General features: G+C 35.4%; 1 protein-coding gene across 5 annotated transcripts in view; it reads left to right on the forward strand.

Annotated features, from left to right (window-relative positions):
• Positions 1-27,966, forward strand: part of CACNA2D1 (calcium voltage-gated channel auxiliary subunit alpha2delta 1) — a 367,390-nt gene that overhangs the window by 294,838 nt on the left and 44,586 nt on the right. For all 5 annotated transcript variants that reach the window (XM_036401395.2, XM_036401394.2, XM_054514978.1 and 2 more), the window contains exons 13-18: positions 15,808-15,886; positions 18,047-18,096; positions 19,737-19,826; positions 23,231-23,299; positions 24,854-24,928; positions 26,227-26,301. In XM_036401395.2, the coding sequence (XP_036257288.1) occupies positions 15,808-15,886; positions 18,047-18,096; positions 19,737-19,826; positions 23,231-23,299; positions 24,854-24,928; positions 26,227-26,301 (438 nt within the window). The remainder of the gene's footprint in view (positions 1-15,807; positions 15,887-18,046; positions 18,097-19,736; positions 19,827-23,230; positions 23,300-24,853; positions 24,929-26,226; positions 26,302-27,966) is intronic.

The following is a 27,966-nucleotide window of genomic DNA, read 5'->3' on the forward strand; positions in this document are numbered from 1 at the left end:
TTAATACAACCTCATTTTTTTGTAGATTTTTCTGACAGTATCATTTGAGAGGAAATGATGTGAAGAGAAGTTTTCCATCAACTCAGTTCCATTAAGAATATCTGTGTGTGATGGGCACAGAATTGCTGCTGTGGCAGACATCCCATGGGAGAAGACTCCAGCTTGCTGGAGCTCCCCTGGGAAGCCTAGAGCTGCCACTGACTTCTTCCAAATGGGACACATTCAACATGTCAATAGAGTGTTAAAATGAAATATTTATAAGAGAGAGCTTGTAAAACTTTCATTAAAAAAAAAAAGCCTCCTACTGTCATAATCGGTGGAGGGAACCATTTTCTTTTTTAGTTTCAATCTATTAGTGCATAACTGCAAGTCAATAAAACTAAAATCAAAATTATTTTAATTTAGGCAGTGGGGTATGTATTGTTCTAGATGGCTACAAAGGACCATCAAAAAAGTGATGTTTCCACTTTGGGTAGCTGTGGAATTCTCATCAGGGATCAGACTGACCAAACATAACTTTATATGGTCACTTACAGAGCTTAAAACTGAGACAGCATCTTTCACAACACTGGTGGCAGCTTTGAATAGAACTGAACAGCTGTCAGAGTGCACCCCAGCAGGTTTGGCATTTCTGAGTGTGTGGTAGGCTTGTAACACAGGATATAGCACAAAGTAATTAAATGTTTGAACAAAGCTTGAGCTGGCTGGTTAAACTTGCTCCCCAGCCCCTTTCCTAATCACTTCTGCCTTAAGAATGTGTCACCTTCCAGCTGTTAATTTTACTTTATTGTATGTTCCATGATATGCACAAATGGTAAACCTAAAATATTCTGGGTGAAATTTGGGTCAGTACTCAAAGCTTCCATAATCCATTACTTTTTCTGTCAAAGTAAGAAGTGGAAACTGTTATTAGAGTATTCACAGAAGAAGCCTCTTATTCTAAATGCAAATTACCTTTTATTTTTTCTTACCTCTTAGCTCCACTTATAAATTAAGAGCTTGCACTATACCTACTGTCCCAGTTTCTGGATTCCTAACATAAATTAATTCCACTACAATAATGAATTTAAATATACCATATCTTAGTCTCCCTCCTTTGACACTCATTACCCAAATATGCTTTGGTAATAGTCAAGCTGCACAATACTAAGCTATGTAAGTCTTGAGTTTATAAATCCATGCAATAACAGTTTGGGGGGGGATGAGGAGGTTAGTGGGGTTTATTTTCTTTTTCATTATGATATTAGGCACACTTTTTTTCCCTATAAACTTAGGTTTTGAACCACAATTACCTGATGGTTGTGAAGCTCTGTTTCCCTGCTAGGAATCTGAGTTCAGTGATTTTTAAGATAGTCTTTTCCAAAACTACCTATACATTGTTCTTTCAGCAGTCATCTTCTCAGCTGACCTGCTAGGCTACCATGTGTCCATGCCCTGGCTATGCTCTTGGATTACAACAGTCTGCCCATCTTTCCTACACTGTCTTTCACTGACCCCTTTATCTTTAGACATCACCAAACATCACCAAGCCTTTCTTGGAGACTTCAATAAGGAAGTAATACCCATTATATATTTTTCAACATTTTTCACTTTTCCATTCAGCCATTACATCCCCTGTGCTGTTCTGTGTGTGGACACCTGGGTGAGGTCACTGCAGACTCAAAGAGCTGCAGCAGAAACTGCAGCAGGGCTGAGTGGGCTCTTTTAGAAAGATCTGCTGGCAGAACCTTTTCATGCATGTGTCTGCACACACATCTCCTTGTTGATGTGAGTTCCTCTTTATGCTGCTGTTTCATTATGAACATGATTCTGGGTTGCCACGTGGCGTTTTTATCTCCCATGCAAGATAAAAATCCATGTGGAGGTGTTGAGAACTGCAGAAGACTAATGAAAGTTTTAATATAGCTTTGTTGAAAAGTAACCTTATCAGTTTTATTAAAGTCATGTGTATCTGTTACATAAAACCCAACTGGCAGCTTGTTCCCTTCAAATTTGGCATGGAGGAGGCTATTTGATACTTCTATTTTTGTTGATCTCCCATTCCAAACACTGTAGTAATAGCAATTGATTCAGTGCATCACATTGAGGTTGATGCTGCAGATGGCATAAAATGATTAATCAAGGCAACAAGGATAGAATATCAGTTAATATAGAAAGCACATTATGTTTGTTTTGGGACAAATGCAAGAGAGGCTGCATTTTGCTTATTTATGCAAACAAAAAGCTACATATGGCATAGCTGGTTGAGGCTAGACATCAGAGGGTCTGTCCTGTCTCAGCCTCCCCATACATTAACTGTGCATTCATTCCTGGGAATTTGCAATTGCTGTCAAATGCCTTGTGATTTGATTATGTTCTCCTGTAATTCAAGAATTGGAGGTCTGGGACTTTCTGCAACAAGCCTTTTAATACCTAGGCCATGCCTAATGATGTTTATGTAACCTCTTCTTTAAAGTATCCAGTTCCACAGCTTCCTTAGGTATTTACATTCTTCTCTTTCAACAGCCACCTGTTTAGAAAGCTTTCCTAGATTTCCTTAAGACAAGGTAGGCTTAGAGGGTTTAGGGTTTCTTTTTTCTTTTCATTTTACATTCTTTAACAAGAACAACTAATTCCTATCATAATAATATCCCTTCCATTTTAGGAAAAAATTTCTATGTTGAAATTTTCATCCAAGTTTGCTATGCAGCTTTTGTCTTTTCAACTAAACAAGCTAATTTCTTTCAGATTAATTAAATGTGTATCTTAGATCATATTAATTATTTATTATTTACATCTCTTTTGTGTATAAAGGCACATTGTCACTCTTGAACAGTGAAAGAAACTTAAGCAGTATCAAGAGAACAGAGCATTTTATATAAATATTTTTTTTTATGCATGTCAGCATTTTGGTAAATATATCATAGAGCATAACTTACAATTTTGGAACTGTGTTATATTATTGAACCATATTTGTTTCTCTGCTTTATTCTGAATATTATTTCCCTAGATGTTTGGGGTTTTTTGGTCGTATGTTTTGTTGGTTTCTTTTTTAATAGTTCATCTTCAGTCTCATTATCTGTGCTTGATTTTCCAAGTCTTTTTAATCCTACATTACATCAAACTGAATCCTACATTACATCAAACTGTTTCTTCTTGTATACTTAACATTTTCTTCTTCCTAAATTGCCATTTTTCTTGTAATCCTTCATTCTTTAGTTTATCTTCCTACATTACTCATTCAGCCAGCTAATTCTCTGTGTTTGTTGAGTTGGTTTCTTATGGATTTTTACTGCTATGAAACCTTCCTTTTCTTGTAATAAAAATAGCTTCTTAACCTTTCACTCAAAGTATTTTCTTTCTCCTAGAGATAATTTTACCTTAAAATTCAAATATAAATTAACTGTTCTTGGCATCTTCTAGAATAAGAAATTTTCCTAACCTGCTAAAAGATATTCAGTAATTATGTCTCACATTATAAGTTTATCTGCATGACCTTATATATTTACAGTTATAAATATTTTTTCTATGTTTCTTGTGTTTATTAGGGGAAGTGGAATAAGTAAAAATTGACTGTGATGAGTCAGTTACAGAGAACTAAAACAGAGAAGTTTGAAGTTGTTTTACTGTAAGGGCCACATAAGAGAGGCTCATTTTTCCCTTTCATTTAAAAGTACAAAGAGTGAAGAAAATCTGAAAGTTAAGAATTGTTTTCCGCTGACAGAGAAGTCAAAAATGGTGCAAGAAAAAAAATATGAATATGATTATGAAGATTAAGAGATGTTTTTGTGTAAAATTGCCCATTCTGACATGATTCTGATGACATTTGTATGATCACTGAGTCTAGAGTTTTCCAAAGGTTAACTTTACAACATTGGTTTAAAAATGCCACTTTCTGGGAAGAAACTGCAGAATTTGTCCATTTAATAGAATATGCAATATAACTAAGGTGGCACAACTGCATAATATTTTAAAAATAATTAACTATTATTTATTGACTATAAAACTTGATAGAAATCTTAGTTTCTAAATGCTGCTTAGGCCATCTCATAGGAGGGTCCTGAGGATTTGTCTGTTACTAGATGGAAAGGTTTGCCAATGCACAGGTGGAAAAAGTGGACAGAAGGAAGAATTGATAGCTGGGGTCCAAGAGGGAAAGTACAGAATAGGAATCTCTTTGGGGGGCAAGAGAATAAGGGAACAGCTGAAACAAGCACATGGTGGCACAAGCTGAGTGCATGCAGCAGCCTAAACAGGTAACAAGTTAAGAAGGAAATAAAAATTTCAAAAAATGAAGTTATAATCCATTTGGATAGCAAGAAGTATGTGCTTATGTATGCAAGAAGCATAAAAGAGGAAAGGGATGTGAAATGAGAAGCTAGAGTGCAAGTGAAGTAGGTGAACTGTAGATTTCACCCAGGCAAGTACAAACCTTGTGCAAGTTCAATGTAGAGTATTCAAGATTGATGCAGGTGTAAGGAGGGGTTGCTTTTTAGGAGAGAACATCAGCACATGAGATGCAGGAGCTCTGTTTAAGAAGTCTTATCCAGAGTAAGAACTATTAAAGGTCACTTAAAAAGTTTTTTTCTAAAGCATTTTGCAAAAAGAAAAGAAATTTCACCCTTTCTTTTGAAAAAAAAAAAAAAACAACAAGGGAAAAAGTCATTTGACAAGTAGGGAATGAGTCTGCTGGTAAATAGAAAATGGCCCAGTTTCTGCTTAGAAAGTGACTTGAATTCAGAATCCTGATTAATCTCAAAGAAAAGGCTAAAATTTGCTCTGTCATATCTCCAGGAAGTCAGAATTACATTCTCAAACCTTTTGCACCGTACATGATAGAATTTAACACGCAGAATTGAATGTGCTATAAGAATAGGTTGTCTTTAATAGAAGAACAAGAAACTGACTTTGCAATCTTGTACTTGCACGGTGAGGGAAGTATGAGCTTCTAATTATTTTGAGGTTTTCACAAATATTTCTAAAGGCTTAAAAAATAAAGCACTAAAAAATAGAGGGGAAAAAAGAACCCCCAAAAAACTCTTTTTTTCAGGAGAGAATCAGTTCCTATATGTAGTCTTTGAATTCTTATCCTATTATGTATCTCCATTCCTCTGTTTCTATATTCAACTTCTGTTTGAAGTCAGTAATTTTGGTTTAACTCAAATGCATGTTAGCCTTGTACCAAATTCAAAGTAATATATTCAGTGTTTACTGAGGCTTAGATGGGAATTCTGTCCTTCATAATCTCATCCTAAATCTTGTGCAAACAAAAACATCTAAACATCCATAATGACCACAGAACCTGGAGTGCCAGCTAAAAATGTATTTTTTTATATAATTCTGAATTTATTTATACAGAAATTTTTTACAGGGAAGAATTTGGTTTATTTGTAAGTTGTTTTTGTTTAAGCCATCACTTTGAATTATATACTGCAGTCTGACAATACTGTACTCTCAATCCTGTGTGTAGACAGTAAAAAAAATAAGCTCAATGCTTTTAGTTGGAAACTTAGTCTGTAGAGGCTATTTCATTTGAAAGCAAAAAACAAAGACAAACCCTCTAAGGCAATGTTTGTCTATAATAAATTACTCTGTAAGAAGCATATTTATAATTAGGGCTGAAGACCTTTTTCCTTATTTCTTTTCAAAAACAAAAAAAGTCTTTGTCAAAAATCATTAAAATCCATTTATGTCACATTATAGACTGAGAAATGGCTAATACCTTGTCACATAAAGTATGATTTATTAGAGCAAATTTTCTCTGCTCTTCTCTCTCAGCCATTAGGAATGCAAAATTTAGATCTAAATTCACTAAGAACATTCTGGTACAAAGTGTTCAGCACACCAAAGCTATAGACACCCCACCCCTCCAGGTTGTTTTACCTGTGGATTGCAGGGGAAAATCACTTGTATTTTCTTTCTGAAAATTTCATTCATTTAGCTGATTAGAAAAGAAATGAAAAATGCATGAGTGAACTGTGTCATGATTAAATTTGTGTTTATCATTAGCAGCCCATGGGGTAGGTGGCAGCTGTCTGTGTGTCTGTACATATCCAATGCTTCTCACAGACAATCCTGAGACTTCAGGTGCACTTTGGCAAGAAGTGCAGCGAGTGGGCATGAACTGCTTGCATGAATCATTAGCTGTGAAGGACATTCTCTATTCCATGCATGCACAGAAGCCTCTCTCTCTCTCTCAGCCCTGCTCAGGCTCTTGCCAGCTGCTGACAGGCAGCGTCATCACCGCCTGCCTGTGCCAGTGATGGCCCCAACCTATGAGCAGAGGCAAGGTCAGGCTGCCCTCAGCACAGCCCTGTCTGGCACGGCTCTATTTCCATCAGTAAACAGTAAATGTTAGGTTTTTTCCCACCTAGAAAAGGAAAACTTGCAGCATTTTCATCCCTTAATCTTCCTCTTCTTAGATACCGTTCTTTTCCCAGGTGAGTCTTCAAGAAAGAACATGTGACAGTGTCCTCACCTCTTTGGGTGGCACACCCTTTCTAAAGCTTACTGAATCATTTTGGTTTAAAATTTTCATTCTAAAAATGAAAAAGATTGAGATCAAAAACTCATTGTAGAAAATGTTGAGATGAAAAGCTTCTTTTTACTTGAGGAGACTGTGCAGTACAGAGGACACTGTCTCCTCATCATTATGTAATAGTGCAACATTAAGTGACTGTCAGCATATGAAACTGTGCTTGTACTCCTGTGATACTTCAGGCCCATGAAAGATTATGTCTAAACTAAAATTTTTATGCTCTTTTGAGCATCAGCCAATTCTAAAATTAGACATGAAATTTGTGTAATAGATAATTCCAGAGAGGGAGACTTCTTGTAAATGGATTCTCCTGGAAATAAGGGTTTTAGCGTCCTTCCTTTTCCCACCTACTCTTTTCCCTCCCCTAGTAAAACTGTCTGGCATTTGCAACTGTGAAGATTCAGTCACTTTTCCATGTTGTCCAAGAAATTGAGTAAATGGGACCAAAAAATTGAGGAAGAAAATATACAAGACTATTTGCGTGGGAAGGAAAAAGGCAGAGTACGTGATTAGAATTAATATTTGAAACGGCATATTGAAATATTCCTTTAAGTACTTGGATGATATTTGTAACACTTCTTCCCTGGGATTTACAAGGACAATGAAAAAAAAAAAGAAAAGAGGACTTAGTGTCACAATATGAACCGTAAATATCTCTCTAATTAATCCAGTCCTTTCCAGCTGCTCAGCTGCCTCCAAATGTTGTTTTGACTATCAAAGAAATGCCTAAAATTCTTTTAATCCAGAGTACAGTGGGAATTACTTTGTCAACTCCCTTGTCTGGTTCCTGATATGGACCACCAAATTTACAAGGAATTCTCAGAAAAAAAAAACTGCTGTTTTCTTCAGAGAATGCTAAATGATGAGTGTCAGGGAGAAGCTGCTTAGGGAAAGGAGGAATTTAATTGTTTTACATTTCAACAGGGAGAATTTCCCCAAAGAACCAAATAGATCAACTATTTGAGTAAATACAACATGGGTAGTCCAAGTAAAATATTCAACAGATGAATTGTTAAAAAGATGCCAATATGTTCTTTATCTGAAGTCTGGGAGGGAGGATGAGGAGCTGGAAAATCGCCTGATGCACCTGAGTGCTTTACAGGGATTTCTGATTTGGGGTGGGGTGATGAAGACAGCCCTTCTGATGGAAATCCTGGGAGAAGGAATGTGTCCACAATGTGTCCACAACCCTTGAGCTATCTACAGCCACAATTATTCAATAATTTATAGGTTAAAGTGAGGTAAATTTGGGAGGTTTTTGGCCTGTGCCAGCTGGCACAGTCCCAGACAAAGTGCTGGGACTGCACCTGTGCTCCTGTGGCAGCAAAGAAATGGGAAGAGGGAAGGAGCAATGCTTTGACTTCTGTGTGTGCATGTGGGCTCTGCTGACAGAGCTGCTCTAAAGGCTGAGGAGTGGACCAAAAGCCACTTTTTTTGGCAGGGTTGACATAAGCAAGCAAACTCAAACATAAAATTCAAGCACATCAATGTGAAATCCTGCTGGTGGTTTTGGGAGTACAGCCTTTCTCCTTCTTATTGCTGTTCTTAAGCAATGTGTTACACAAAGCTAATAAAACAGAGCTGATTTATGCCCACACCCAGAAAATGTTGAGATCAAAAACTTCTTGTTACTTGAGGAGACTGTGCAGTACAGAGGACACTGTTTCCTCATCATTATGTAATAGTCCAACATTGTGTGACTGTCAGCATATGAAACTGTGCTTGCACTCCTGTGCTACTTGAGGCCCATCAAAGATTATGTCTAAACTAGGTAAAGAATTAAAGAATCACATCATCAGTGGTCCATTCTATCTACTTAGGATCAGTTTAGCAGGGGTAGGTTAGCAGGTGTCAGCAGGGAATTTTACAGTTTCATTCTTGCAGCTGTGTGGCAGCAGAGGAAGGGGCACCGCACATCAGCCCTTCTGTGAGCAGGGAATGAGGGGCTGTGGTTCCACAAGGTGGCACTAAGAAGTTGTAGAACAGTGTGTCTGAATTAGTATCTTGTTTTTAGTTCTGGAGAACGTTAGTTCTGAAGTTTTTCAATATAACTACAGTAGGGTTTTGACCATTAGTCTGCAGTAGAAAATATCCCCTTTTTCATGTAGATATGTTTTCTTTGTGAGGGAATGAAACAAGCTAGGGGGAAAAAAAAAAAAAAACAACCAAAAATAACCCCTTTTGTCATTTTTGAAACACTTTCCAGTTAGCAAAACATATATCATGGGTTTATGGCAGTCACAACTTCCATGAATATGCACCTTTCATTGTATGTGTGTGTGATGTGTTCAGGTATAATTCTCATTTTTTAATTCCTTTCCTAGAATAATTCCTTACAACTACACCATGCTCTTGATCCTATTTCCTCAATATATTAACATCATTAAATGGTTTGGAGCATATTATCAGTATAGATATATGCTGATATATATATCCAAATATATCCAAAGAAAGTGAGATTCTCCAATAATTTCCTGATATGCAATAAGTGTAGTTTTTATTTTAAGATAGAAGGAGGGTTAGCATTAGATTGTAATGTGAGCTGATTTTTAGAGTGTCATTATTTCTTTTTGTTATTAGGCTATAATTACACAGACTATAATTAGACTATGAATTAATAAGCTAGCATTGCAGTTTAAAGTTTGAGATTTAATTGTAGTGAATGAAAGACATTAATGATAGGGAAGATTGCAAATACACATGGAAAGTTTGGAAGAAATAATTTGTTGTGGATGAATGTCTAAAATAGTATTTCCAAGGACCTGCTCTATTTTTCTTTAAATACATGTCTCAGTTAAAAGATTTTCCTTTGGTTTCAAGGGGACACTTGGACAGTTATATGCCTTGGTGAATCAGAGTATAGAGGGTCACTTATGGAAACACTCGAGTAGTGTCAAACGGATTTTCAAATCCTATGGGCTTATACTTTCTTCATGTCTATAAATTCAAAGATGTCCAGCACGCAATTATCTTTGCATTTAAATATTTGAGAGCTAAATTCTCCTTCTCATTGTTTCTCATGTGGGTATTTCTTCTCAGTTACCCCAAGTCTACACATATTTTTGGAGAGTACCCACAGCAAGGGAAAGATCTTAATTTATTCATAAATGTAAAAAAATGCAACTTGAGTCAAATCCGCTGGTGTATGATGCCATTATTTTTATTTCCTAATTTGACATTAAAGTGTGAATTCTGCTTTCTGAGTTCTAGACCTTTCAAACTTCAGAAATTTGGCACCTGACTAGGTGTCATTCCCTGCTGCTCAGGTCATCTCTGTTTCTTTTTCCCAACTGCTATTAATGGAAAAATGCATCAGCAGCCAGACAGTTACATACAAAAGCCTGAATCTCCAACTTCTGAACTTTCTTGAGCCTGGCATTCAAAGCTGGGGAAGTTATGAATGTGCTCAAACTGAGAATCATGAACTCATCCCTCTTTTTGTGCGAGTACTGAACTCTCATTTATAAGTTTAGTGGCACCACTGTCCCAGTAATTTTGAAAAGCTGGGCCTTAGGGCTCTGTCACAAGAAAACCAACCAGCCTTACTTGCAGGAGTGAACCAGACAGCTCTGTCCAAACCAATAAATGATCCAGGGCCAAGGTGCAGGCTGCAGAAATGTCCAGTTATCCAAAACTGCTGTTGTTAACAGACCCAAGAGAATGGCTCCTGGCCTGTGGCAGTCAATTTTTTAGTAATGTCAGTGTTCAGTTCAGTGATAGCATGAGCTAGGGCTTATTCCCAAAAATTCTATAGTGAGATGACCTGAGATGAGGGCTGGGCAGGGAGGGAGGATGGCACTGTGGTGTGGCCATTGAGATGTGAGCCATACTGTGCCACTTGCCCTCATGGCCTGAGAAGGAAAATGGGTTATGTCCCTTTCATGTATTGCATAAAAGTTGGCTTAAGGGATCCTGAAACTGTCCTCTAGCACACGGTTGTGAGTCTTGCCCCTGCTGTTAAGCTCAGAACTTCTATTTCTCTTCTAGAAAGAAAAAAAAAATTGCTTTATATTTTCAGCTCTAACCTAAATAGTTCAGGACTGTGTCCCTGGATGTCCTGAATTGGGAAGTTCAGCATGACAGATTATTGGGCAGACTTTAGGTGACTCTCTGTATTTGGCGTATCCTATTAGTTAATCCTAGGTGGTTTCCTAATTAGTATATTGTGTTTTCAGATTGTCCTCTGCAGTTCTGTTCTCAGCTCAAATAAGTCATAAGTGTCTTCTGTTCTCAGTTAACTCACAGCAGAATCCAAAATCATCTTCAAATTTCTGTCCACAGATGTAAAAATGTAAGGAAAAAAATGCATTCACAGTTTTAGCTGGGGCAGCTTGAAAACTACATAACATCTCCCTGGCCTACAGCACAAAGCACAAAACTGACTAAGTGATTTAGAAGCTATACTTACAAGAGATTTAGAAGGCAGAATGCATAATGGAAAATAGAAGAGCAGTTTTATGATTTTATTCAGAATGCAAGGCTTCTTATGTTGTCCTTTTATTGCAGAAGTGTACCTATTAAATATAAACTACAAACGATTTTTCCTCATCTCTGATAATTTGTAAACCCATTACTGGGAAAGATAACTCCCTGGGTCATGCTGAAATTACTGAATTATTTATTTCCCTTTTTCACAGTTTTCCTTGTTGTATTGTAAAAAAAGATTATCTGTGAATCTTCACCTGCAGCTATAAAGGCCAGAGTAAAATGTTCTGAAATCTTACTGTCATCATGAAAACTAAATTTGAATGATTTGATGTGCTCAGTTTTTGGTCATAGTTTGTTTATTTAGTGGTACAGAAAGATGCACTCTTTACATGCTAGGCTGTAAAATGACAGGATTCATCTTGCCTGCATCCAATTAAATGAATTAATTGTATAGCTCTCTTGGTATCTAGTAAAATAGACATATATATCTCCAAAAGTCAATTAATCTTTTCATAAACAGAGAAGTGAAGAGATGCACAAATTTGTTTCTGAGAGCTCCCTCATTCCAGTAGCAGAGAATTTAAGACAAATAATTTATCTATCAAAAAATGTGCATGTCTTCCACTCTAAGGGGTATGCAGAGTGGGTACAGTGCTTTTAGGCCTAACAGGGGAGTTAAAATGAGATGACCTTAATTTTCTCTTCCAGCCAAAACATTCAGTGATTCAAGGATTCTACATTGTCTACACACATAATCAGTACCCTAAACAGCCAGTGCATTGTGTTTAACTACCCCTTTGAATTAACTTCAGTCAAGCCTTAATTTTTTTGTAATACTCATAACATGATATACCCAAAGGAAGCATCTAATTTAATCTTTTTTAATTTTATTCCAATACCAAAATGAAGAAATAAAATACATAAAAAGCAAATGAGATCTGTAGGGAAAACAGCCTTTTCATAGATACTCCTTCATTTTTGTCTTCACCACAACTCTCTTGAGTGCCATTGTCCCAAAAAAATCTGGAGTGGTCAAAATCTTTTTTACTCACCTTGGTGCTTATGAACTTATTCCACGAGAAAGAAATACAAATAAATAGCAAATTAATTTTATAATTCTACAATTATATTTTCTTCAATAAAGTACTTCTTCCTCTGTTTTTGTAGAATTCTTTTCTACCTATCACTTGCTGTGTTTAGGAGTTGGATTTTTTTATGTATTCCTTTGCTGTCCTTCATAGGTTCCTAGGATAAGCCAGGTTGCAAGTGACTTGCAGAAGTCTCTAGTTCAATATCAGGCCTAAGATCAGGCCAGGTTGCTCAGGGCCAGATCCAGGCTGGTGTTTAAAACCTCCAAGGAGGCAGATTTACAACCTCACTGGGCAGCCTGTGCCGCTCACACGTGTTGCTAGTTAGTATAGTCTTCTGCTATATACTGTAAATTATTATAACAAAGATTTTTTTTTTTTTTCTCCCTAAAGTTAGTCTCAGTGAGGAAAATGCAGGTAGTTTTGAACTCCTTTGGTAAATGTTAGGACTTTTTTATTTCAGAACAATTTCAAGACAGTGCCTGGATGGGCTGGCAGGGCAGGCTGGTGCCCATCTCTAGTTCTTCTCAATTCTAAGGGTTGAAGTTTTCTAGAAGAACTTTACTTTAAATAGTTCCATTGAAAATCAGAAAGCATGACAGCTCCTATTTGTTTATCTAATTTTTCCATTAATTTTACTGCCTTGGACGTTATGTTTCTTTATGAAGAGAATAAATAGATCTGCCTTGAGCCAAGGTTGCCCTTTCCCTAGGAAATGGGTCGGGGAACACAAAAGTCCATCCATCCCCTAGTGAGGGTGGTGGAGAGGAAATGTCATTGCAAAACCACCCAGAAACTGCAGTTTACCCAGACCCAAGAGGCTGACGAGAGGCAGAGAGAAGCAATAACCAAGCCTCAGTGGTGATGGAAAACAACTTCTGGGGATCAAAGACTACTTGGCAGTTTGCTTCAGCTCAGAAACCCACTTGGTTAGGCAGAGGGAGAGGTGCTCGTACCCATTGTGCCTGATCCAGTTGCCTAAAGTATTCTTAGTCGTAAATTCCCTATTAAAAGTAATTAAATGTTTAAATGTTTTTGGTTTTTTGGTTTTGTTTTTTTTTGGTTTGTTTTGTGGGGTTTATTTTAATTCAATAGCCTACTGTCTTCTTTGGAGAGATAAGGAAAACATATAGAAAGGTACATCTCAGTACTTTGGCTGACTCTGGGTCCTATTGCAGAAAATTTAGCTGAGAGCTTTTTTTTTTTTTTGCTAAAATTGGCTTGTTTAATTTGACTTGCTGACTCATTTTTCCAGCTGGTCTGTCATCCTACTCAATTCCAGATGAGGCAATAGGAAAAAGAATACTCTTTTGAATATCCCACCCTCTTGCCAAACCAAGTAACAATTAAAATCTCCAATTTTCATTGCAGTTCTTTATCTCTGTTAATTATCCAAGGAACAGTAAATCAGATATATTGTCTCCTGCTTGTTGTCAATAATTTAAATTCTAAATTCTTTATAGATTTGTTGCAGATTTAACACACTGCTGTTTTTCCCTAAATTACACAGCATTTCGCAACTTGAATCCAATTCAGTGTTTCATTTTTACATGAGATCAAATGCTAGACAGTCCAGTCTAATTGACTCATATGTTTTCTGCACACACAAGAGAACCCACATGACTTGGGAGCTTTTAATCCAAAAGAAACATCAGGTCTCTCAAGTATCTAATTAGTGACCATCAGTGGGGTTTTTCCATCGTTTCTGAGAAAAATCTATTCTGAATCAAGTGTTTAGTGGGCAATGGACTGGGAGCAGTGTGAATTCAGAAAGAACAGGAATATAGGAGGCAGGGACCTTGTGAGCTGAGAGGTGCCAATATGAAATAACATGGTGCTAATCTGATAAGAAAAAAATAGATGTTAATTAAATAGAAGAAGAAAGATCTATTAGAAGAATTATGGATGTCATTTTTTTAAAAGGTGTCAAGAATAAAAGGGGGATGGCAACTGTGGTACAGTATTAATAAATGAGATGTGAACATGCCAGGTAAAGTCATTTTTGCACTGTCAATCCTGATATTTTCAGAGTAATAGAAGGTATTTTTCATCTGTCTTTATCTATATGAACTATGAGGAAAAACAGTTACTGTCATGCAGGCATAGCCATTGCTACACCTGCCTGTGTAACCAGAAATGTAATTGGCAAGATTAATTAGTGGGGAATGACCCTCTATGGAGTAGTCTTAAACTATAAAACAAGCACTTAAATCAGTTGCTTTAATTCTCCTTTTAACTGCAGAAACAAAGGGGTTGTATGGATAAAGAAAATCAAAACATATTGTTAATTAAAAATGGCATCCAGCACAAAGTTTTGTTTGCCCTCTTGCATACAGGGGTCAACACTAATAAAGTTTCACCATTTGCTACCTGCTGATGGATGATGTGAAGCCATTCCTACAGCTCTTGGTTAATACTTGAACTCTGATTATATCACACCAATATTTTTTTTTTGCCTATTTTGGAAGTGAAGATTTGGGTATTAATTGCAAATGCTAAATAATGTGGTGAAATTTTTTATAAAGAGTCATTAACAAACTTAGCAATGATCAGTTGTTTACAAGGAGTCTCTGCAAATTTAGACTGTATTATTAAACGAAAACATTACCTTATTACTTACTCACAGCCTGCATGCAAATTAATTGTAGTATATTTTAATTTGAAGTATCCAATCCATAGAAAGGAATTTTCATTCTAATTTCATATTGTGGTCTATGATTTGTACATTGAAGTGATGAAGTTAAAGATCCATAAAGAAAGACATGCCTAAAAAGGAAAAGGTGTCTGACCCTTGAACAGAGGGACATGAATATAGTGAGCAGTTCATTGAAACTGTTGGGAAAACAATTTTCCCAGCTTTTATCAGGAAAACTCAAATTTAGAGCAAAATATTCAGCTAGAAGCTAAAAAATAGTATTTCTAATCTTTCTGTCTGTCTGGTAAGATTTTTAATATTTTTAAAGCAGTACCAGGTTTTGGTTTTAAATTTTTCTCATTCAAATCAGAAAATCTGCAAGGAAAATCATTTCAGCTGAAAAGTCTGTTTTCAGTCCAAAACTTGGAGAGATTTTGGTAAATTCTTCTGAAACCATAACTCCTTACAGTTGCTGAGATAGATTAGAGTAGCATTGTGAAAGATAATGTTTTTTTATGCTGAAAAACCCCACAATTTCAATGAATATCAAGAGCTTAAGGTGAAAAATCAGAAGCTTAACCATTGTATGGAAGTTGAAGTCGGTTGAACTAATTTAGTGGTTTTACATAAAGAACACTGAGTCTGAGCAAAATGAGAAATTGTTTTGTGTAGTATCTGAAAATTTCATATTTTAAATCCTAAAAAGTCCTGTTTTGCATTGCTTGGAATTCTACTGCCACACATATATTCTTTTAAGCCATTGGTAAGCATCTAATATTGATATGTTTTGTCAACTAATTTAACAAAACCTGAAGAATTATAATTACCACCCTAGAACAAAGAACCTAAAAGTTAAAAGACTTCATGAACAATCACCAATGTAAGACTTTTAAAGTAGGAAGGCTGTGTAAAAGAGCATTGTTCTTGATTCTACTTTATGGAAGAAATAATAGGAGTACACAAAATACCATAATATTTTATTTTTTACATCTCTCATATCTTTTATGGATACGAAAACTGGAGAATTCATAGTGTTCTTATTTATTCAAATTTATGAAAAATCCAGGTATCATTGACTTGAGGTCACAACTAATAAATGATAAATAGTTGTTATATGCATTGGTTTTTGACTTGCACAGGTACGTGTGTTCACATTTTCTGTGGGCCAACATAATTATGACAAAGGACCCATACAGTGGATGGCCTGTGAAAATAAAGGTACTGTGTCTGTCTTTTAAACTGATTTTCACTAGAGCTTTGGTTAGCTGATATCTTTGTTCTCTAAAAATGGCAGATTTTTCAGCATGGTTTTTAAGTTTATTCTATTTGTTATCAAAATATTCAAAAGTTAATTCATTACATAATATATACATGAAAAAAATCACATGTAATTGAGAAACTGGTATATTTATTTCTTTATTACTTTATTTAAAACTTCACATTGCATGAAAACTACCACAGTAGTTTTTATAATAATAAGCCATTATGGTTCAGTTTTGAGAATATTTGTTGTAATAGCCATCTATGTAAAGTTGGAACTGATGACAGATAAGAAATTAGTCAAAGCTGGTTTAAATTAAGTGGTCTGGACAAAGGGAGTTTTGTTTGGTTAGTTGGCTGGTTGGCTGGTTACATTTCTTTCTGTTTTTCTCCAAAACTTACAAGGGATGAGATACTTTTTTTTTTCTCCCTTTTTCAATGAAAATATCAAAATTATTCTTGCTATGATTTCTTCATTTTTGAGAGCTTCTTGTATTTTCTATTTTTATTCTGCTTTCTTTATGTAGGACAAAAAGAAAAAGTAAAAAAGGTGAAAGTAAGGAAATATAATGTTTTCTACATAAAATTTTTGCATTCAAAATATACTCAGAAACATTTGAAGTGTGTGAAAATATGAGCCTCAAATATCTTATAATATAATTGCACAAGTCATAAGATATAGAGATACAGCAGAAAATAGAAAAGAAATAATAGAAAAGAATAGAGAAAAGTGGAAAATATATAATTTATCAAACATTTGCTTATGTTTTAAATAGAGCAATTTCCAGGCCTGACTGAAAATGTAAAACTGTTTTACAAATTGGTGAGAAGCAAGAGGTGAGAGGTGAGCTGAAATACAAAGGCTCTTGAAAATTAGGACTGCCAGGGAAGGAGATAAAGATGTGCTCAGGCAGAAGAGTAACATACAGCAAAGATAAGAGAAATGCATAGATTAAAAAAAAAAACCAAAAATCAAAAAATAACAAAAAAAACCAAAAACAAAACAAAACAAAAAACTACACCAAAAAAAAACAGAAAAACCAAACTAGAAGAATCCATAGCCTGGGTGTAGAGCATACATATGTGTCATAACCTTATGAAACCCTCAGCATGCTGACAAGTCATGCAGAGGATACTACAACTCCATGAGGAGCAGATTGTATTGTCAGGTAAATGTCAACAGAAAATTGACATTTGTGTTTTGAACAGAGTTTTTTTTAACTTACATCTTTGTATCTCAAAATACTGTGTGCATGTGACCTCCATTGTTTTAAAACAAATGAGGACCAGCTGGTTTAAAGCATAACCACCTATGTCATCTTATTATTGAAGCAAAATGATCATAATCTTCTGTCCAAAATTCCTGTGATTATTTGTTTGCATATCCAAAGAAGCAGTGTTATTTATTTTTTTCCTAAATTAAAAGATTTTGCATACAGCAAAGGAAATTACTAATATCAATACTTTTACCTCTCTAATTCTCTGATTCTTCCTTCCAATATGACTTAAAATTTTCTTGGACTGAAGATGGATCTCAGTGCCTGGCTTCAGTCCTATTACATGGACAGTATTTTAAATATTTTTAATTCAAACAAATGAGCAATAAAATCAGTGCTAAATAAAGACATTTCTGATGTACATTCTCAGTGTAGAAGAAATACCCATTAGCTTTTTTTCATTCCACAGAGTGCCTTATATTTTTATACTATGAATTCACTCTTGTGGCAGAACATAGCTATTTTTACATTCCTATATGCATTCAGTCTATAATTATGTTTCTGTCTCAGCATATTAAAATAAACATTAAATATACTTGCACATCATATTAACTGGGATTTCATGAGTACAAACTCAGTATATGATACAGCCTTACCAAAACAGCCAAAAGAAACAAATTATAACTGTCATTACTTAAGAGTCACTACCTTGGTCTGAATGGAATGGTGACCCATCATATGGCTGTGCATTGTGGTAGCATCTACTAAAATGTATTTCATTCATAAACAATAATTCCAATAGACTTTAGACTAGAAATTATAAGATAAATGAAATTCCTCAAGATTAAGAGGCCAGCAATCTGTTATAGTAAAATGACAATATTTCTGTTCTAAATTTTAGGTTATTATTATGAAATCCCATCTATTGGAGCCATAAGGATAAACACCCAGGTAAGTGAGTTGGCCAAACCCAGATGCAGTTTTAACACACAAAAAGTGGAGTAATATATGTTCTTGGGTATGTTTGCTCTTCACATCTGCTAAAATCAATTAAATTTTAATATGCACTACATTAAGAGAAGATATATATATATATATATATATAAATATATATATATATAAGTCTTCTATATTTAAGGGATTATTCTCTTAAAATGTTCTACTTTTTATTTTAAGTGGTTGCAGAGGACCAGTTTAAAACATTATCCCTGTTGCCCTGGCCAGCTGGCCCAGAGCAGGAGGTGCTGGTCACAGCACTGGTCGCATTCACCTCCTCCCAAGCAGGCTGACCAGGGCACACCATTGAGTGTCTGAAGTTCTGAAGTGCTCTGTGTCCTTCAGGCCTCTGCACAAGGACTGTGCTTTTGGCTCAGCTTTCTTCCAGGCTTTACATGGTCCCTCAAACTTTGATGTTGAGACATGACAGCAGTTATATGATAAAGTTTATAAAACCAGTTATTTTTTATAATGTGCCTAGGCATTCACTTCACCTTCTGCCATGCTTTCTGCATGATCCAGAGGTTTTTATCACTGCTGTGGATGTATGTGAGGGGATAGCCCTGCTAGAGCATCTGAACTCATGTGGATGCTACAACACAATCCTGCTTTATAGGAGAGGTACCTGGATGGATCCAACCCTTTCCGAAGAGACTGCACTTCATTCCTTCAAAAAGGATGTAGGAACATGCTAGCACACTTGCATGTAGATAAATAAAGGCACAGGGTTCTGGGGTTCTATGATGAGTTCCAAACTGAAGATGGACAGTGTAGAAGAACAATTATTCTTTTCCGTTGTCTGAAAGTCCAGATACTCACATGTCCAGAACAGCAGAGAAATATCATAGCAGTTCTTTGTCCTTCCAAGGCCAGGAATAACATTTTTTGGCAGAAAATAAGAATCCTTTTTTGGCTTGAATAAGAACCCTTTGATTCTGTTAAACTCTTCCAGACAGTGTCTGGCAAGACATATCTCTAATAAGATCAGACAAGTAGAAAAAGTTGATGACTGAAAAAAGTTTGATGGCATCCACTCCCAAAGAAGTCCAGAAACCTGACATCTCATAAGATCACCAGCTTTAGCCATATTCATAAACTGAAGAAAGACAGGAAAAAGAGGTTTTATAATTCTGATTTTTGTTATTCCAATAGAAGTTGCAGAAATTGTTGCTGTAGGAGCTTAACATACCCAGATGTTACACCACTCACCCTCCATTGTCCACTCTTTCTTCTGGGTTGACGGTTCTGTAATCTGCTTGCAATTTCTTTATGTCATTAGCAATTAAATAAAAATAGTTGTAATTCTCAGTTAGTGGAAAAAGAGTGGTGGTTAAGAGTGTGTAAGGTCTGTGTGACTGGGAATGAAATACAGGAATTACCTTTTTAGTAAATACTGCAAACTGGAGACTGAGTTATTTTGTGGTACAATTTTTAAGAAGTAAATAAATGCTCCTCCTGTAGTAATGGTGATTTTTTATTTCCTTTTTTCCCCAGATATTTTAATTTTTATTATTTAATTATTGTTTGTTTTAATAGTGCTTGTGCTCTTTGATCTAATAATTGCCTTCTGATGAGTTCATTGCACTTTTTAACAGGAATATCTGGATGTTTTGGGAAGACCAATGGTTTTAGCTGGAGAGCAAGCCAAACAAGTCCAATGGACAAATGTCTATCTGGATGCTCTGGTATGATATGTATTTATCTCTACTAAGTAAGAATTTTAGAAAATCAGTAATTATGTGTGTCTGCTTTCCCAAGAATCCAATTTCCTATAGTTCCAAACATGATGTTCTTGTGTTTCTAACATCTATACACATAAATACAACAGCCTCTAGGAAGAGATCTATTTATAATGTGCTGGTCTTACTTGCACCTAGTATCCTTCTAAGTGACCTGAAATTTAGGAGAGAAAAACAGTTTATTCTCTGCAGACTTTGAAGTACAGGCCACTGCTGTTCTCAGCTTAAGGAAAGAAAAAAAAAAAAAGAAGAAAAAAGAAGGAACATAGCTTTGCATTGTTGTTGTTGTACCTACTGCAGTAAAGGTCATTTCTGGTGTGGAGGAATTCCTAGAATTCTTAGGTTTTCCTCTTTTTTTTTTTTTTTCCCCTTCCAAAGAACATTCCAGGCAGAATGAAATCTATCAGTATTACTAAGTATTTGCACAAATTTTGAACTTGTGTTGTTGTTAATTACTTGCTTGCTCAAGGTAATGATTTCTTTAGCCTTTAATTGGACAGTGTAAATCATGGGGATATAAACAAAAAGAGATATGAAAAGCTTTCTTAGTGCTGAATTTATCACTTCGGTCTTGTAAAACAAACATACTCAGGAAACTACAGGAGGAAAAGTATTGTTAGCAGAAATCTAATCTCTTGCTCTGAATAACCTGCTTCTGAGGAACAGGGCAAAAATTACTGCAAAATGGTGATTTGGACTCATGTATTTGTCCAAGCTCACGTAGCCATCTAAAGTCATGTCAAAATGCACATCTTCCCGTCAGTCAGCATTCCTGTAATTTTATTTTTTTATCAACATATAATTTTTACTGTCAATATAACTGAGCATGACACAGAGGAACTAGTTTTTCACTGAAATTTCAATGTCCAGAAGTTCCTTAACCACGATTTGTTTGTTATTTTTGAGGTACTTACTGGAAACCTAAAGGATGTGATGACAGACGTTCTTATGCTCTGTACATATCCTGTTGTAAAGCCAAAGATAAAGTTGTAACTAGGAATAGAGATCTGTTAATCAAGTAAAATAAGTGACACCTGCAGGCATCTCTTGTGTTACTTTATATACTCAGTGGGTTCCTTCAGTTTTTCCTAAAAGGTTTTCTGCCTTCATGTGTTACACAGGTGTGTTTGTGAGTGTATAATTGTATATACATATATTTTTGTATGTACATACACACACACACACATAGATATACACATAATTATATGTAAATAAAGTAGGAAAACAATTTGAAGTAAAGCCTCAAATTTGTGGACTTTTCCATCACAGTTGAGACCATAAAGGCATAGGTGTATCCAACCCCCTCTGAAGCCTTTTCCTGATTCTTGATTGTACAAGGGAGTGTGTCTATGTTGTCACAGTGGTGTGTTATCCTAAATTCCTTAAAATAATTTCCTCGTGTAGAGCTGCAAATATGTTTACATGTCTTGCTTGTGGCTTAAAGGACTCATTCCTATCATTTGGTTCTTACTTTCCAGTGGCTGTTTTTTGGCTAAGATTAAAGTAATGCAAAGTGTATTACATGAGGCCACATTAGAGCATAAATTCAGGTTATGAAATTCTGAAGAGGAACTTTCATTTCAGTCTGGCTTTCAAGACTGTCTTTAGTAATTTGATGTATTTGTAGCAATTCACACCTCTTTTCTAGCCCTGTCCCTTCACATTCTATTTATGTGTTGCTCTGGCTTCATTTTCAAGATAATCCAAGAATTTCCAGATACTTTTGGGTTTACCAGTTAGGCAAAATTTATTCATAATTGTTATCCTTTCTAACTTTACCCTTTTTTTTTATTTTTATTAGTGGGGATATTGTGTTATCCCCCATACTACATCCCCCTCCTGTTTCATTATGTTTCTTTTCAATGTTTCTTCTAAATAACGTCTTTTCTACTGATTAATCCCTATTTCTCTTCTTTTCCTACAAAATCCACTTCACTTTGCTTGTAAGTTTACTAACTCTGACCTCATCATCACCTTTCTTTTGATACACAAATATGAGTTCATAAGGGATGGTTTAAAATTCAAAAAGGTGCTACTAGACTGGGAATAGAGAGAACAGATTACACCAGAGTGCATTCATATGGTGTTCTAGCTTTTTTTTTTTTTTTTTCCCAAATGAAACAAAGGGAGAAAAGGGATATGACTCCTCAATAAACTAGATAGAAGGAGAGTAAGCATAAATGAAGTTGAAAAGTTTGAAATTAAACCCAAACAATCACACAAAAAAAGGTAGAAATCCTTTGTCCTATGGACAGTTTGGAGTAGAAAACTAAACTTTCCTGGGTATCTGAACATAAGGTGTTCTGGATCCTATTTTCAGTATGATTTGTGAAGGTTACTAAAGAAAAAACAGATTTCTTGTATCTTCCCAAGTAAATGCAAATTCCTTGCCTCAGTTGCCTCACTACCAGAGGAGACTTTGATGTTGCCAAGCCCATGATAGACATCATTGCACACCACCCAAAAGTAGTGATGGTAGAAAAAGTAGAGGAATTCTGTGTTGTATTTTTCTATTGTTTTTTCCTGTATGTGTTATATACCTGCTGTGGTCTAACCCCAGCCATCAACCAAACCCCCACTGGTGGGGCTGGGGAGATAATCAAAGGGGAAATTTGTGGGTTGAGACAAAAACAGTTTAATAGGAAAACAAAAGCTGTGCCCACAAACAAAGCAAAACAGAGAATTAATTCATTGCTTCCCATGGGAAGGCAGGAATTCAGCCATCTCCCGGAGAGGAGGGCCCCATCACACTGACGGTGACTTGGGAACACAAACATCATCACTCCAAATTGAAATTTACTATTTCTAAGCTTAATTTTCCTTTCCTTTTTCCTTTCCTTTTTCCTTTCCTTTTCCCTTTCCTTTTCCCTTTCCTTTTCCCTTTCCTTTTCCCTTTCCTTTTCCCTTTCCCTCTCCTCTCCTCTCCTCTCCTCTCCTCTCCTCTCCTCTCCTCTCCTCTCCTCTCCTCTCCTCTCCTCTCCTCTCCTCTCCTCTCCTCTCTGTTATCCATAGTTTTATGTGTAGTGGATATTGTAGCTGCAAATATGTTTACATAACATTTAGGTTTTGTGAAACTTTTATATCCTAAGTTGCTGACCATCATCTATTTTTAAAAAATAATATATTAATCCCACTAATTATGGACAAAAAAAAATTCAATTTTCTATTCATCAAGTCAGTGAAGTATTATTATTTTCTTTCTTTTACAAAATTGAAAGTAATTGTTTTTTACAAAAACTGAAAGTAATTGCTTAGCTACACACATTCTTCCATTGTTCTAATATATTATGGCTTAACATTTGCTTTTTAACTAAAGTCTTTTTCTCCCTTCTTTACTGGTTATTTTTTAGGAGCTGGGCCTTGTGATTACAGGAACTCTGCCTGTCTTCAATCTAACAAGGGAACAAAATGGGAAAATCGTAAGCTTTTCGTTCAAAGAAAGAAAAAGTAGCAGCAATATAAATTAAATTTAATGTTTAATGCCTTGAAGTATGTGTATTTCCACAGAGTATTTTGCAGTGTAATTGTCTTGTACATCAGAAACAAAGCGATCATATCCACTTACCTGATCACTTCCTGGGAGCAAGAAAATGCAGTGCATTCCTTTACCCTTTTTGTCATTCTGAGTTTCAGGGTGTGACATTCCTCTATCTGTCCCTGTGCCTTGGTGGCAGTGGGAATGCATTAAGTGCTCAATAGATGGGAAGTAGATGATGATATTATTTAGACTTTTCTAAGAAATAATGTCTAGATCAATTTCTAGCAAATCTCTGAGGCTATGACATTTCAGAGTAAAAGGCAGTGATGTAGAAAATATAAAGTAGTACATAATTAGTAATTATATTGGAAAAGAGCACTATATTTAGATTAAATTCTAAGTGTTGAATAAATAAAATTGCCCATCCCTATTACTGTCTGACATGGAATCTGTGTCCTCTTCACAAAACAAAAAACAGACCTGGAATATACTTGAACAGTGTGTTGTAAATACTTTACTTTTGGTGTTCTCCATTCAGGTCAAAATATATAGAAATTTAGACAAAATATTATTTGATTTGGTTTTTCAGCTATTACATAGAATGAATCAATGAGGTTTTGGCATTTCTTTACTTTACTTTCAGAATAGTTTTCTTAGCTTCCTTTAAAAAAAAAAAAAAGTTGCTTAATCTTATCTACAAGACAATGCCTGGAATTGTCTGAGTCTTGTTCAAAGTGACAGACTACTGATTATCAAAGGATGTCTTTCTGAGAAATAAAATAGATGTGATCTAGTACACAGGAGCAAGAAGAGAACTCCAATCTGCTCAATTTGTATCTCTGCCTGAATATATTTATAGGCTGAAAGATTCCTCCTCCAGCAAATTTAACAAATTTATTTAATATGGAGAAGGGATTCAGGTCACACCATGTAAATGACTGCCCTCTGTTTCTGTAGTAAAAAAATAAATTATATGCAAAATAATAGTACTGCCTGAGTCCCTGATTTCAAATGCTGATGATTCTTTTATTCACTGGGTTTTTTTATTGTGTTGGAATATTTTTCATTCATCTTTATACTATAGCCCAAAGAGTTAATTGTTTTGAGGTCTCACTTACTAACTGCCCAACCTAAGCATGAAAAGTAGCTCAGTGCTGGTGCTGGTAGTTTAGTATCTGCATAATTGGCAAAATTATTGCATCATTTTTGCTTTCAGCTGTTATGTCCTTACATATATTATTTATTCATCCAGGAAAGAATTAATCTTCAGAAATAATTTCCCTACTTGATACTAAATTCTAAATTTGTTAAATTTTATTTTGAATCATTTTGACATAATTTAAAATATTCAGAATAGACACATAACTAAATAGGCAACTTCTCACATGTATCTGTCAAAAAACCATGAAGGCAAAAATACAATTTTACTGACTGTTCCAGTTATTCTGCATTGTAAATATGTCTAATACATACTAACATTTTGGAATTTTACCAGAATCAGCTGATTCTTGGAGTAATGGGGGTTGATGTCTCTTTGGAGGACATAAAGAAACTGACGCCCCGATTCACGGTAAGCTGCTTGCACTGGTGGTTTCCCATAATGGATGTTTAATATGGGATTTCTGTCCATGCTCTCTCATAAGTCATGCTGCAATGACTGGATTTTAGTCAAAATACCACCAGGCTTCTTTTCCTATATTCTTTTCTGTTGTTGTTCATTGTCTGGTGGTTTTCTGTCCAGCCATATATCTGTTTCTGTGTGATTTGTCCATCAGGATGCACTGTGTAAAAGTCAGCTTTTACAATGGGGGATGTATTACAAGCAATTATCTTCCTGTATCTTAAGGCACTGCTCTTTAGTTAAATGTTTAGTTCTTAATGCAGAGTGCACAATCATTTCAGCTGAAAATATTTGCCATTTGTCTAGGACAGGTCTTTATAGAAAATTTCTTTAATATAGGTGTCTGTCTGTATCCTACTCAGTATGATTGATTTATTTATGTAGACATCTAGCTGTGGAATTTCTATGAAAATAACTGGTGCTGTGGAAAACAAAAGCTGGGGAGGAAAAGGAGCATCACAAGTCTGACTGAAGGCAGATGCAAAGTCCTACCTTTAGAATGGAGTAATCCCACACCACAGCTCAGGCTGCCTCAAAGGGCAGGAAAGGACTTGGGAGTTGTGGCGGGGAACACACAGCACATAAGTTAGCAGTGTGCCCTGGCAGTAAAAACCAGCTGTGCAGAAAACATCTGCATCAGTACACTGTCCAAATTTGATCTCCTCAGTGTAATAAATATTCTGAGGCCCAGTGCAGAGCTGCTGAGTTGGCTGAGGGTCTGCAGTACCTGGTACACAGGAAGAACCTGAGATGCATTTGGGCTGAAGAAGGAGCCTAAGGGTTAGCTAATGGGAATTCTGGAGAAAATGGACCTTAACACTGCCTCAAAAAGAGGCTACCAGCATAGGGGTGGCAATGGAAATTCCAGCTGAAATTAAGGAAGAAGGAGAACAGACTGCCCTTCCCTGAGGTTGTGGAATTTCCACTGGAGGTATTCAAAGAATTGAAACCTAGTCCAGCTTCGAAGTTGGACTTTATTTTTTAAGTTGGACTTTTATTTTTTTTGCTTTCAGTGAGAGGTTGTACCAGCTGACCTTCAGAGGTTTCATCAGCCTAAATCATTCTCCAAGTCTATGATCCTAAAAGAGTAAATATTAAGAAATTATCTTGTCTGTGTTAGTAATCTTATACTTCATAATGCCTGAGGCGTGTGTTTTCCACAATGTGAGCATTTCTTGAAAACCATTAATTACCCTTTCTTCATTACTTAAAACCATATAATGCTAAACTTCATTTCTTTCTTTCAGCTTTGTCCAAATGGATACTATTTTGCAATTGATCCTAATGGGTATGTGCTACTGCATCCAAATCTCCAACCAAAGGTATGAAACATCTTCTAATTTACTTCTCTATATTAAGGGGATATTTTCAGAAAAAATCAGAGGGCACGAGACAGCAATAGAGAAAGTTCTCAGTTTTGTCTGTATTAGGAAAATCTGCGATGCATATATGGCTTCATCCAAATCCACCAGCTTTGGCTTGTATTGAATTTGTTTATTGATAAAATAAAAAATATGTATAATTTGAATGCATATTTATACATGTGAAGTGTTTTAATATACATAGTAATATTAAAACAATTAGTGGTAGCTGTAATATCATTGTGAAAACAGTATAATCATTGTGAAGAATCTTGAAGCAATCTGAGATTTTGTGCACCTTTTTTTTTGTGATGCTTTCTCATTTAAAATATTGAAATTTTCATACTTGCAAAACCAAAGAAATCAGAGGAAAACACAATGTATTTTACTTGAATTGTTGTATTTATTTACTTGGTTGTTTTTTTGTTTACCAGAGCTGAAACCTGATCTCAGAGTTGGGATGGATTTAGCTGAGCACCCCTACCCAGAACACTAGATTTTTAGTAGATTAACTTGTTTAAACATGATACTTTTTTCTAAATACGATTAGGACACAACTTCAATCAAATTTCAGGAAAATAGAAACCAAATATTTCAGTTTGTCCCTTTATCCATTAACTGTAATCCTTACCTTGTGGAGAATCCTACTTTGTCTGTATCTTCTTAACTTGCCTCCCTGACATTGATGAGAAATTTCAACAGGAATGGATGGTATTTTTTTTTTCCTAAAATCAGAACTTTGATCTTGGTTTTAATGAAAGGTTTCTCCATGTGAAACAATCTTCTCTTTAGTGGACTTCTTGAAAATTCTCATATTTTAATTGCTTCTTTTCAGTGAACTTTGTCTTTTGAATTCTTAAGGTTATATTATATAAATGACAACATTAAAATAACTTTTTTAATTGTCAAAGACAGAAGAAGAAATTAAGCATTCATCTACATATTTTAGTGATTAATTTAATTCTTATTCTGGGAGAAGTCAACTTTGTGAATATTTGAATTAATTTCCTGGTGCAGTAATTAATACATTTGAAATTTTTTGCCAAGTGTGTAACACAAGAAAGAAAAAAGTGCTTCTGAAGAAGAGAAAGAATAACTTGTCTGTAACTTTTAATGAGATATCCCTTTTGATTTATTTTGAAAGACACTTCAAAAATATAAAGGAAAACCATGGAAATGAAGGATTTTATATAGTCTCCATAACTGAGCAGGACTTCAGTTTCTGGATATCTGCATTTGATTTTCATGTCTCAAAAAATGGAAGTTTTGATTTTTTTTTTTGGTGAATTCTTCAGAGGCAAAAATCTGCATCATTACTGACCCAATCTTTTCTTAATTAGAGGTTATTAGTAATTAGGTGATGGTGATGGGCCTATTTATCTTTCCCTTGTATGCAAATTAAACTCTTTTCATTCATAAGAGTAATGTGAAAAGAAGCAATGCAATAGTCTTATTTTAGACCTAATCTTGGGAGAAACTGATGGGTATGGACTCTGTTCATCTCAGATGTGCTGTAATCCTGTTCTGTTGCCCTACAACATTGAAGAATAAAAACTTCTTTTTAAAACTCAGCTCATCCCAACTAAATCTAGGCAAACTGAGGTGGATTATTAGGATACTAAATCT

This window comes from Molothrus ater, chromosome 5 (assembly GCF_012460135.2).
Source record: "Molothrus ater isolate BHLD 08-10-18 breed brown headed cowbird chromosome 5, BPBGC_Mater_1.1, whole genome shotgun sequence".
NCBI classification, from domain to species: domain Eukaryota; kingdom Metazoa; phylum Chordata; class Aves; order Passeriformes; family Icteridae; genus Molothrus; species Molothrus ater.